The sequence below is a fragment of the Ammospiza caudacuta genome, chromosome Z (assembly GCF_027887145.1).
Source record: "Ammospiza caudacuta isolate bAmmCau1 chromosome Z, bAmmCau1.pri, whole genome shotgun sequence".
Lineage (NCBI taxonomy): Eukaryota > Metazoa > Chordata > Aves > Passeriformes > Passerellidae > Ammospiza > Ammospiza caudacuta.
Window position 1 is genome coordinate 35970401 of NC_080632.1, and position 13169 is coordinate 35983569.

The following is a 13169-nucleotide window of genomic DNA, read 5'->3' on the forward strand; positions in this document are numbered from 1 at the left end:
TGTGAGAGTTTTCAATGTCTAAAGCTTACATCTGGTTCATAAGGACGTCATAAAAAAGAATGAAAATATGCTGAGCAAAAACATGCTAAACAGTACATTTGAAGTTGCATTTTACTATTCAAAAGACAAAACATTTCCTCTTTGGATATATTATTACACTTACAGTAATGAACTGGTGCTGGCAGAAATGATTTAGCTGAATCTTTAAAAAGGTATGTACCCACACTACTAAGGAAAGCACCAGTAATTTTGTTTGTTACTCTCCCACTCCCCAGGTCCTCATGGAATTGGAGGAAGCAGCTCCTTCGAGTCTTCCTTCTAGCTCATTACTACTTACTTAACATTTATCAAAACAAAAGTCTGTACTTGGAGACACCCTTAAAACATCATTAAAAATCTCACCTATCTGAAAGAGACTCTTGGCTCTGAGCTAAAAACTCACACACACACATTTTTTATAAAAGCTCCAGCTCTTTAATGCATCTAATTTCTGAGTACACAGGTACATCATACTAATACTTAGTTTCATTATGCACTAAGCAGAAACTGGGAAGCATATATGTATTTGTGAAGTGAAATCAGAGATATTTGGGTTCTGTCTTAAATGGGATGTTTTCCAGCAATTTGGAGAATGAATGGAGACAGGATGGTACAAAAGTGCAATTAGCTATTTCAAATGTTTGTTCTGTACTGCTCAAAATAAGTTTCCAACTGAAATAAAGTACTTACTGTGAATATTCAGAATAGTCAGACAGATTATCCTGAATCAGACTTGCACACTAATTACTTATCTCCACAACTGAACAGTAATTTAACACTTGAAACCAATCAGAAATCAAATATACCACATGAATCATTAAGCAAACTCACCTGAGTAGTCTACAAAGTCATCTACTGCAGCACTAGTGAAACACTATCTAGATGAGTTACACTTGCATGGAAAAAAAATCCTGTTATGTGTCAAAGCATTTTTCTGGGTTACCACTTTGCATGCTCTTATCTTTTCCTCTAAATGAATTGAACATTTACTCTCCTATCCTCTTATTTCACAGGCTTATAAAGAAGGAGGAAAAAAAGAAATATCACTCAGGAGCCATGACTGAGTAGAAATAAGGATCACATAAAGGAATTTCTGAGATATAGACAATTAAGTTAATTATCATCTGCCCTTTCCTATGCAGCTCTTTTCGTACTTTGCTTCCTCAATCTATATATTACTTCATCTAACAGGAGAGTAAAGATTGATTTCTTATTGAACAGAACACAGTGTTCCTAAAAGATTACGCTATTCCAGTAGGCAAGTAAAACAGCAGAGGAAAAAAACACACCTGATCAACACACAGGACAACCTCCTACTTGAGGTTATTTTGACAGATTTCACTAGGTAAAAAACCCATCAGGAATTACTCTATTCCCATAGTTTCTACTGATTTTTGTCTAGATACTATAAAGACAGTCTGACACTACACAAGAACAATCTCAACTTACACTTTGAGTTGACTCAGTCATACTTGTTTGAATACAACAGGGCAAAAGCAATGTTTGACAGCTTGGTGGGCAAGAACCATAAAAAACATCATGTAACTAAGGCATCTAAAGCAGACTCCAACAAACTTTCACGAAAGAAAACTATTCTACAGTGAATTTGCTCCAATAAAAAACAAAAGAAACTGCTTTTACCCTTCTTTGATTCTGGGAAGAATCAAAGAGTATCCCCTGTATACTGCTGGATCCCAGAGTGCTCCAGGCAACAGTACATAGAAAGAAACACTGTGACCTGGTGGAGCAGACCTTTTGATGTCTCAGAGGACTGTCATTCCCAAATTAATTTTTTTCATCCTTTCCCATGGCATCTCTTTATTTACAGCACAATAAAAATTTTTTTGTTCCATAACACATTGTTTACTGTCAAATACTATTTCTTTTTTAAGTATCTTCATAGCAGTCCGAAGAGAAAGCAAAATCACATACCAAGTCAAACTGAAAAAATCTGCAATGAAAACAACAGATCAAAACCAAAAGGTGACAATAGCTCTTTCTTGTCTTAGCACTGAATACACCAATTTTTTCATGGCAGAAGGATGTTAAAATTATCTGTCCATACTTTGTGTGAATAGGCACAAATAAAAGATTTTAAATTAAAACCTTGTTTTTACCCAATGTGAGTTTACACAATACAGTACTGTATGGAGACAGTGAAAGTGGTAACAAAAGCAACTCCTCAATGCCAGGAGTCTGATTCCCAAAACAAAAAGTGAGTTTGGATATAATTATGAGAACTTACATACTGCTTGATATTATAGCTATCATCACTGAAATTCCAGTCTTTAGTGAAATATTTTTTAGTCTGATAAATAAAAAGCAAGTAAAGAGAACTATGTAACAAAAGTTGTACATATGATTATTGCCTTAAGTGCTTTCCAAATTTTCGTATTTTGGGAGCTGAGATAAAAAAAAGTTGGAGAAACCAACCCCTAATTCTGTATTTTGAAATCAATCAGACTGCACTACTAAATCAGTATTGCATAGTAGCATCTACACAGGCTTGTGAAATGTAATTAAGAGTGGGTTTTATTTCACGTGAAGAAGTTAACTCATACTGGAGTAAAAACAACCTAGGAAAAACACAAAAATTACATATCCTTCAATGTTGCTGCTAATACAGGAATGCAACAACACAGTGGGTGCTGAAGCACTTCATGGAAAAAGTCAAATCTATGCACCACAATATTAAAGGAGTCCATCTAGGAATGCAACAAAGGGGCATTTGATTTCTACTATCAAAAAGGATCATGGTAACAAATAAATACTAAATTCTGTGCTTTCTTCATTGCACTCTAACAGAAGCTTTCCCTGCAGAGTACTCCACTTCCAATACAACACAAGAAGAAAAAAGTTAAAATTAATATAAATGGATGAAAAATTGAAGTACTGAAAGTACTGACATTATTTGAAGAAATCCTGATATTTTCTGCAGAAACTAAATTAATTTAGTAATTAAATTATTTTATTTAAAATTAAATGCGGAAATATAATTTCTTTAAAGTTGTTCTTCTCAGAATTGCTACTTCAACATTTTGTGACATATCTTCTCCCTTTCATAAATCCTCTTCCCTCACCAGGTAGTTGAGGTTGACTTACCACACTTTCAATGCCTCCTCTTTTTCCAACTCCTATTTTCATTTCTAGCAAGAATTTAATAATAAGTTTTCACCACTAAACACGCTCCAGTAACATTTTATACCTTCCCTTAATTAAGCTTTCTTAAATTTTTCTCTGTATTTTTTCAACTTTATTAATCCTCATGGTTCTTGAGCATCTATATGCATGTTTAACAAAAAGCATTGCTAGTCATATTCTCATACAGTCCTCCAAAATAAAGAAAAAAAAAAGAAAAAAAAAACCTAACAAAATAAATTAACTTTCTTTCATCTAATGACTTCTAGATTATACAGATCTAGATCTAACCTAGATTAGATTCTTAAATTATTTTCAGACAAACAGGACAAACAGAAGTTTAAGGCAAATAGTTCACAAAAAGGCAACCATATGCCATGCAAACAGCTGCATTCCGCAGTCTGTACAGTGTCCTTTTGGAGTCTGAATGACAACAGCTAGTTATGATATAAAATGAGTTATTTTTAAATCCATACCTCTCTGAACATAAAACACCAACAGTGCTACCTGATTCTACTGTAGATAGATTCTAGAGCATACCCATATTCACAGCTAAATATTCAACTTAGAACTTGACTCTTAACAAGCATGAAAAAAACCAATGAAAAATAGCAAGTGACATATCATGCATTTAAATGTAACAAATGTATTTTGAGAGCATATTCCATTTGTAATTCTTATTACTTTTCATTCCTAACCTTCTGCCAAAACAATCTTAAACTAAAAATGCACCCACTAACAGAGTAATTGAAGTGGGGGAGCTCAGTTGATTTTCATACCACCAAAGACTTTTCCCTTGTCCAATCCCATGCTATCCAGGATTCCCTGAGATAAACCAATTTTAAAAAATGGTTTCTGTGAAAAAGAAGTATTAACCTGCAAGCAGGTATCTAGAAATCCATTCCTAAAACGAATGACAAATTCTGAGCGTCAATTTCTATCAATATTAGACATGAAATACATGATAAAACATGATAACTTAGAGATGAATAGAAAGAAAAACATTCTTATAAACTGTCTATTAAAATGTGTTTTCATACCATATATGTGCTGTTGGAAAAGGACAGGTCTGCTTTGCAGGGAGTAGAAAAGAAAATCAAGATTCTTTAAAGCATTTTTAAGAGGATCAAGTAAAATGGTTCTACAGAGAAGGAAACCAGAAATATGAGCAGGTGACTTCATCCTGCAGGTGATGAATATGTCCTTACTTCTCTACTATTAGTCAGCGTTGCACCTGAATTCTCACCTGACCCATAGATTAAGGAAGGGTAAACCAGCACAATCTATGATAAACACCATGTTCCCTATTGCCCTCTTCGGACTTCTCTGGTGTGATTAATTTGGTACCTTCCACAAAGTTTGCTATCTTAATCGAAACACCTGGATTTTTCAAAACTTGAACACGTGGTGCAAAACAAACAGTGGCTGTATGCAATTCTAGCACCACACTTTCACTAGCAGCAATGGAACCATCTCTTACCAGCAACCTTTTGAGTAGGCCGCAGCATGGAGAAAACTATTTTTTTGATGTGCACCACCTCCTTTCCACTCATGCTGGTCCTTACAGCTCCATTGCAGCATGCTGCTTCTCTCGTTCACTAAAACAAAACTTTACTAATATTTTCCTCAATATCTTACAATCCTTTGTACCCCTTTTGCTCTGTTCCTTCTGTTGTACAGGTAGAGTGCAAGCAAGCACTGCCAGCAGCTGCATTTTTGCACCAACAAGGGAGCTAAACACTGTTTCTGGCACATGTGGTTTTCTACAATAGGTTTTCCATCTCTGAAACAAGGAATACAGAAGCTCCTTGCTCAGAGAAAGGGAAATATTTAGAGGCAGTTTTTTGCAAAAACACACCTCTAATTTGTAAATGAGACAGCATTCTATCAAAATAGAGAATCTGTAGCTCTATAATAAATTCAGTATCAATACCAAGCAGTATAGCATATATTGCAGTAATGTGTCTGCTGCACTTAGAAATTGACTGTCAATTTTACTCTACTGAGCTCTCAGGAAAACTGTAGTAAATACTGATAATATAATCTAACAATCTTGCCACAGCTAGTGATTCTCTGCACCAGGACAGATCAGGTTTTCTATACAACCCATAATACAGTGCTGTACACCAATACCACCTTATAAATGTAGTCTCTGCTCTTTCCTCTCTTCTTAGCAGCACTACTTTGAAACAGCAGCAGCACAGCGTTCTAGGTCAGAAAACAGAAAATCCAAATTATCTTTCTATCCTCTATTCTCTCTACTAATTTCAAATCAAAACCAATATCCTGCTAAGTGAGCTTTTCTCTTATCTTCATTGAAGAGCACAGTCTTGACAGAACCAGGCTTAGACTTTTTTTCCTATGCTTTCCTCTCCAGCAAGATGTATACAAGGTCCTCAAAGTGAGTTAGCTCTCTAGAAGAGTGCATTCCTGCAATCTGAGATCTGCAGGAATCAATACCTACCAGCATCCTTGCCTGACACAGCAGTACTTCATTACACTTCTATACATCAATGCTGCCAGATCAGGTGTAGTAAATAAAGAACAGCTGTTGCTGCGATCACCTGTTCTGACAAGCTCCTTCCAAAGTGTTGTCAGCAGATTCATAAGGCCAGAATCTAGTTCCACAGGGCACTACCTGCTTCCTTCTGCTACTTGATCCTTGAAGTATAACAATTTTCTTGACTTTCAGGAAATCTGCCTGTATTCAAGTAAGAAGCCACAATATATGGAAACTTCCTCACCAAATGTCCTTAAACAGGGAATAAAATCCAACCATCTTAAAACCATACTGACTTTAGAAGTAAAATAAAAAAAAATGTCGCTACAATGACCAACTAATATACTAAAAACGGTAAAGAAGTTAATATCTTATACAGTAAAAGCAGCTTCCATTGGCTATAGAAACCATTTACAGCTCAGACAAAGGGGTACTTTGCTTTGATGATAACTATTCTGGGCTGAAAAAGAAAACTCCCAGCTAGACACTAGCTGACAAGAGGATGAATGAGAATGAACATAAACTCCCTCTTCTTTCCAGGTTTGACTACCAAGCTCTGCTCAATAGTCAAGAAATCACACGTTTCAAACTAGTGTACTGGGCAGAGGACAAGAGACATCACATTTCTTTAGTTACTCTTCATTTTTCTGTCTAATCTAAGTACAGGCATCATCTCTGCAGAAACGCCATTAAAAATATGAAGGCTGAGTAATAAAGACCCAGAAGCTTTACCCAACTTCAATAATGGGTACTCATATGAGTTACTGAAGACGTAAGGCATAGATTTACAGCACACCTATGTAGACATCCAATATAGCTTCTTTTCTGCAGAATTAGGTAAGAAAAAGTTAAGTTTAAAAACTATTTCCTCAAAATGGAGCAAGCTACCTCACAGAAGCACTTTTTCAAGTGATAGAAAAAGTCTTCCTACTGGGAATTCATACAAAAATACTAATGAGCTATAAAGGTACACTGCAATTTAGAGCTTATTAATTTCTTCAGTCAAAAAAGCCCACAGGTATCAGCCACAGTCATCATACTACCCAGACAGCATTCTATCAATAAACCAAAATCAGCAATTTTCTACTGTCTGTATATTTTTCTTCCCATGTTTCTCACGGATATCAGCTCCTTAAAAAGGTTTCCTTCCCTTAATTTTATGAGAAAACTAACAAGAAGACGTCAAACAGAAAGGCAAAAAGACATATGATAATTCACTGATACAGTTCAAAGCTGCTACAAAAAACACAGGTTTCACCACTGAAAGCTGATGCCTTTTCCAATGCACAACCTGAGACACTTTTTTTTTTTTTAAAGAAAAAAAAATTGTTAGTGTCCCCTTCAAAATGCTTTGTCTGCATTATATATAAATCTTATTCACTGGACCAACTATTTGTGCAAAGAGTTTATAAAATTCATAGAATCTCAACACTGCTGACATTCATTGGAACTCCTTATTATGAAAATTATCCTCATGTCCCTCATTACCCAAAAATAATCAAGCTTACATGCTACTGAAAGTAAAGTATTTAGATGGTAATAATGTCTCTATACATTTGTTCTAATTTAATAAAAGTATTTTTATTACAAAGAAAAATATAACCAGGCAAAGGTACAAAAGTTAAGAAAAATTTATCAGTATTAATTAATGCTTGAAGGTAGAATTATGCTTCTTTCAATTGGACCCATTAAAGAGGCTTTAATATAGATTTGCACAGCAAGCTGAAGATTTTCAAGAGCAGATAATGAGGCAAGCTAGTACTACTTTAACCCCTCTAGAGTATAATCAGTTGATAAGGTTTTGAAACGTTACAAGGTCTAGGACAAAAAGATTAGCTTTAGTTCCTCCAGATCAAAATTGAAAGCTAATTAATTAACAATGTTATAAGAAACGGTTTACGGCTATTTTTACCTGCCTTTAATGTCATCTTCTAAAGAAAACAGGTTACGATATTTTAATTTATCTATTGTGTGAATGGCAGAAGACTGTTCCCTGCTCCAGCATTATCTGCTAAACTAACTGCTTGAATTTAAAAATTTCATACATTCCCCCAAAAAACTCACCTTACATTTAAGGATGCAAATAGCATTGGTGATCTATTTAAGATACACACAATTATTATAAATTAAATGCAACATGTTAAAAATGTTTCCAAATAAAAAAGACAATGAAAAGATTTTTTGCAGCAAGTATCTATCAGTCTTCAGAAGAAGTAAAATCCTAAGAGAGTGTCCTAGCCACGTAAACATAGCAGAAATTCTTTTCATTGAAACAGAGAAGTGATGCATACATGTCAGGCATATATAACTGCTAAGAATAGAGTTTTGAGATGCTGCATAAAACAAAAATAACAGCAAACAATCAGAATAGCACTCAAGACTCGAATCTCAAAGGAACAGGATTTTTACCACACAGCATTTACAATAAATATATCCGTATGCCAGATGAGGCCAAGTTGTGACTATCAGGACCAAAAGTTACCACTACACCAATTAAAAAAAAAGTAAGAAGGGAAAAGTACAATGGAAAACTCAAATACAATACATTCTGTGCTGAATTTATGTGCAATAATAGACAAGAATAATATTAAGTGCTTAAACAAATTTATTTGTATCTTTGAATGGTACATCTTGAAATCATCCACACTAATTCATATTTTAAATTTTTAACACAATATGAAGTTATGGAATAAACTCATGAAAAGAAAAAGGTCTTATTCATGTATATAAAACTGAAGATTACAACTCCATAATTCAGGAGCAGTGAAAACCTGAAGTCGTACTAAGTAAATAGAAGTTCAACGCATATACTGTAGTCCAAAGATATTGGACAGCAAAAGACTTGAAAAATTATGATTTATACTTTCATCCGTAAAGCCACAAGTCCCATGTTCATAAGTATCTGAACACTTTTCTTCACTGTTAGGTTATAAAAATGTGATCAACAACGATATTACTTCTGAATCATAGCTTCCAAATTTACTATTTCACTTGATTTTCAGTAAAATCCGTTAAAATAGAAACTTCTCTAATACTTGAAATATCTCTTTATTAATTAAACTTATTTAGCTTTCAGGTTGAGCTAACTACATGGATGTATCTCATCTAGGCTGTGGAGAATATGCTCTCATATTTACAGAAAATTTTTAAGTCCTTTTAGGCATGTCAATCTAAGCAAGACTAATACAAGACAAGAAATACAATTTCATGTCCTTATACAGTTCTGTTGTTATTTCTAGAAGCAACAGAAGCTTACATCTATGCCAAATGATGAGACAGTCCATTGATTTTTCTTTTTTCCCTTACTCAGCATTGATTTATACAATCAGCTTTTTGGTGGCCACTCAGAAAATCCTAGACAACAAACCCTACAACAAATTATCTTGTTGCAACTGGTATCTCTGTGCGATGCATGAAGGCAAAGAGAAAAACAACAGAAGAAATGACTGGCTAATCTCAACTTCCTAGATGTAAAAAATTAGTCGAATGAACAGCCTTCAAGTCTTCCTGTCTGTACTTTACAGAAAAGAACATTCATTACCATGACTGTCAAAATGCACATTTTCACACACAACCTATCTGCATGTTAATTACATAAATAGTATCTTTTCTTCCTTAGGTGAACGAAGAAGCATATTCAGTAATACAAAATAAATAAGAACATTACATTGGTTTTTAAGCCAGCTCCATTCTTTGATACCAAATCACTAAAACTTGGCACTCAGGAAGCAATCCCTCTCTTGATTCAGTCCTACAGCATCCCAGCCAATGGATGAGGCAAGAAGGTCAGCATGACATCACCTCTGTACACGGCTTTCATACACAGCACTGGCACCATCGGGTGCCCTTCACAACCTACTCCCCCAAGTCAATGATACGCTAAGGGAAGCTAATTGTAAGGGCCGCATTAGAGCTGTGATGATCATCAAATCAACTTCTGTTCTCCTCATCTGTTAGAATCACTGAGTCACAGAATATCCTGATTTGGAAGCAACCCACAAGGACCATGAAGTCCCACTCCTGGCCTTGTACAGGACAACCTCTAAAATCACACTATGTGCCTGAGAGTATTATCCAAATGCTTGTTGAACTCTGGCAAGCTTAGTGCAATGGCCATTTCCCAGTGGAGCCTTTTCCAGTGCCCAATCACCCTCAGGGTGAAGAAACCTTTCCTAATATCCAACTCAAACCTACACTGACATCTCCAAGCCAATCCCTTGGGACCTGTCACTGGTCACCAGAGGGAAGAGATCAGTGCTGCCCCACCTCTTCCCCTTATAAAGAAGTCTTAAATCCCAATGAGATCTCCCCTTAGTCTCCTCCTCACCAGGCTGAACCAAGTAACCTGATTCACTCCTGTCTTCCCCTCAAGGCCTTTCACCACCGTCATTACTGCAGTACCCAAAAACTGCCCCCAGCACAGGAGGTGAGGCTGCCCCAGCTCAGAGCAGAGCAGGACAATCCCCTCCCTTGCCCAGCTGTGATGCTGTGCCTGATGCACCCCAGGACAGGGTTGGCCCTCCTGGCTGCCAGGGCACTGCTGACCCATGTTCAACTTTCTGTGAACAAGGATCCCGGTATTTTCTGTGGGGCTACTCTCCAGCCTCTCATTCCCAAGTTTTTATGGATATCCAGAGTTTTACCATCCTGTTGACAAACTCTTCTTTCCTGGATGCCAGATTTCCACGGTTTTAATTACATTTACCAGTCTCTCTCCATTTCCACATGGATGATGTAAATTCATTACATCATCAATTTCAGATTTCTGATCAATTAGAGTTTCAGCTCCTGAAATTGATCTGAAACCACAGAGAGCAACCTCATGGAGAATGCACATCCCAGGTTCAGACACTGCCACAGCAGGGAGCCTTCTTAAAAGCACAGTACTGCATACATATTCCTATAAAGGTCTTCACAGGTATTTTGCCTTTCAGGTAAGGGTAGGGCAGAAATCATACACTGCTGGCTTCTAAACATGCTGTGTGTGTATGCACCAAACAGATTACACATCACACCTACGGCCATAGACACCACACTGAAACTTCAGCCACTGCTGTAATACAAATTAAAGTTTATTCAATAATAAACAGTATTTTAATTTTATTTACTGTATTATTTTTTCAGATATTTACATCTTTCATAGATCTACGTATTATATGCAATATAACACATTATATTACATCTAATGTATTAAATATTGGATATAATTCTATAGTATATAAAGTATATAATATTATACTTTATAGATTATATATGGGATAGAAATAATCTACTATATATACATTACATAGTCTCTATAACAAAAAATTATATATAAAATACGACACTTTTTGTACTTCATATCATATATAATGTATGTTTTCTATATATTTGTTTAAATATGAATGGATTAAAAAATAAATAAAAGGAGAAACACCACCAGTTCACTGGTGTTCCTTGTCAGGCAGAAGGTGCATCAGGTTTATTATTTTGTACTTGTCAGGATGGCAAATCTTACCAAGATGTGCATGGGCATATTACAAACCAGAACACTCTTCTAGAGATCCAAGTTTAGGTTAGACTATAGGGTAAGATGAGGCAATGAACTGACAAGATTTTTCAGAAAAAGTTTAATCTAAAATGACATGACCTTTTCAGGTAACAGATCAACCGTTTGAACAACACAGAAGAGCTTGAATAATACTTCATCAGAAATTTGCAATCTCTGAATCACAACTTTTTTTCTTAAGAGACAATAGCAAACTATTTTCTCCTTTTGACAAACATAAATGTGTTGTCAATGACAAGTTTTCTTAACTGCTCTATTAAAACATAATACAAACCTGTTCTAAAGACTCTATTTTGCTGTCTTTGGCTTGCAAAACCTCTAAAATGCTTCTGTCCTTGACTTCAGCTTTCTGTTTTTCTCTGGAAACAAACAAAAAAATAGACACTTTATTAGTCATAATTTGCAGTTAATCATTTGAATTTTTCATGTCCTGATAATGAATGTCATTTTAAAGCACAGAAAATTAAATTATCTGAAGCTGACAGGCCCTGCAGAATTAATCAGGGAGCATATGGCAAGTGACAGCAAATTACATCTGTAAACATCTAACACAGCTTTGTTCAAAAAGAAACAGAAATAAGAGGTCTTAATATTTTTAAAGCAGCTGAAATTATCGGTTTCTCACTCTTTCCCAAATGTAGAGAAGTGTATTTGAATACATAGTGAGCAAAATGCCTTTGCCCCTTCTTTGCAATGTAGAATCACCAAGCTACTTCAGTTTGTGAAGTCCTTATCTCAGTTACATGGCATTTTTATGTCTGAAACAACACTTCTGAACATCATGGATAATTATTTTTCTATATTCCACAGGGACAGAATGAGTAACTTATACTAGCAGAAGAAAAAAGACTCAGAAGCTTGAGTAAGGGGGATGAACAGAGCCACAATAAGTGCACATCTATCATCACCTCTGCAACACTTTGGTTTGTTTAACAAAGTACCTCACTTCATTGCTATCTTATTTCTTAACTGAGTTCAAACACTGATGCCCTTGCTGGCCTCCATTTTAGGCAGAAAGAAAACAAATGTCACAACATATTCCTTAGCACAAAAGTTCTTATCACATGTATGACTAAAGGGCTGAGAAATATATATTCCCTAAAAATGTCTGAACATCTCAGGCAATTGCAGCACCACAGCTGACAGAAGCAGAAACTCATGCAGATTATCTCTGTTCTCACAATACAGTTGAAACTTTCATCAGGGCTGGTATCAGCCACCTATGGAAGCTCAAGAATCCCACTTGAGCAACTCTTCCTCTACCAAATAAGGAATATTTCAGAGCTGTAAGGGAATGAAACACTAGTACACATGAGTCTATAAATCTGTCTAAATTGGATAAAAATATCCAGCTGTACACAAAAGGATTAATCTGCCAAAGCATTCTGTAACAGTGGCCAATAAGGATAGTACATACATGAAGGATTATTTTTCTCCACTATTAAGTATTACTGTGTAGTCTAATGCTATGAGAGATTTTAGAAACTAAACTACACTGACATTAATAGACCATCCAATAACGTGGTGGTTTTTAATAAAGTTCTATGACTGCTAAAATATCTAATCCAATCTTGAGTAAACAAAGAACTAAAGAAAAATGGTATGGAATTTGAAGTGAGGGTTTTGGAAATTCATGTCTCATCTAAATACCTCTCTCCTATTTCAAAAATACAGCAAGGATATGTTGTAGGACTTGAAGAAAACTAAGAAAAAGCTATCTGAAAAGGTATGCATTTAAGCTACATTTCACTTAAGAAAAATAAAAATATATGGGAAGCAGTCTTAGTTGTATTGCATTTTAAAAAAAATCTTCTTCTAACTCAGCGCTGTGAAATCAGATGATGAATATTCCAAATCAGATGATGAAGTATTCCAAAAGACATTTCATATCTGAAATGTATTTAACATTTTAACTGAGAGGTAGAAATTTAACAAAAAAATGAA

The 13169-nt window shown here is 35.3% G+C and overlaps 1 protein-coding gene across 1 annotated transcript in view; it reads right to left on the minus strand.

The window, feature by feature from the left end:
* CNTLN (centlein) overlaps positions 1-13169 on the minus strand; it is a 199414-nt gene that overhangs the window by 169782 nt on the left and 16463 nt on the right. Inside the window, 1 exon segment of the mRNA XM_058824396.1 lies at positions 11500-11584. Within this exon segment, the coding sequence (XP_058680379.1) occupies positions 11500-11584 (85 nt within the window).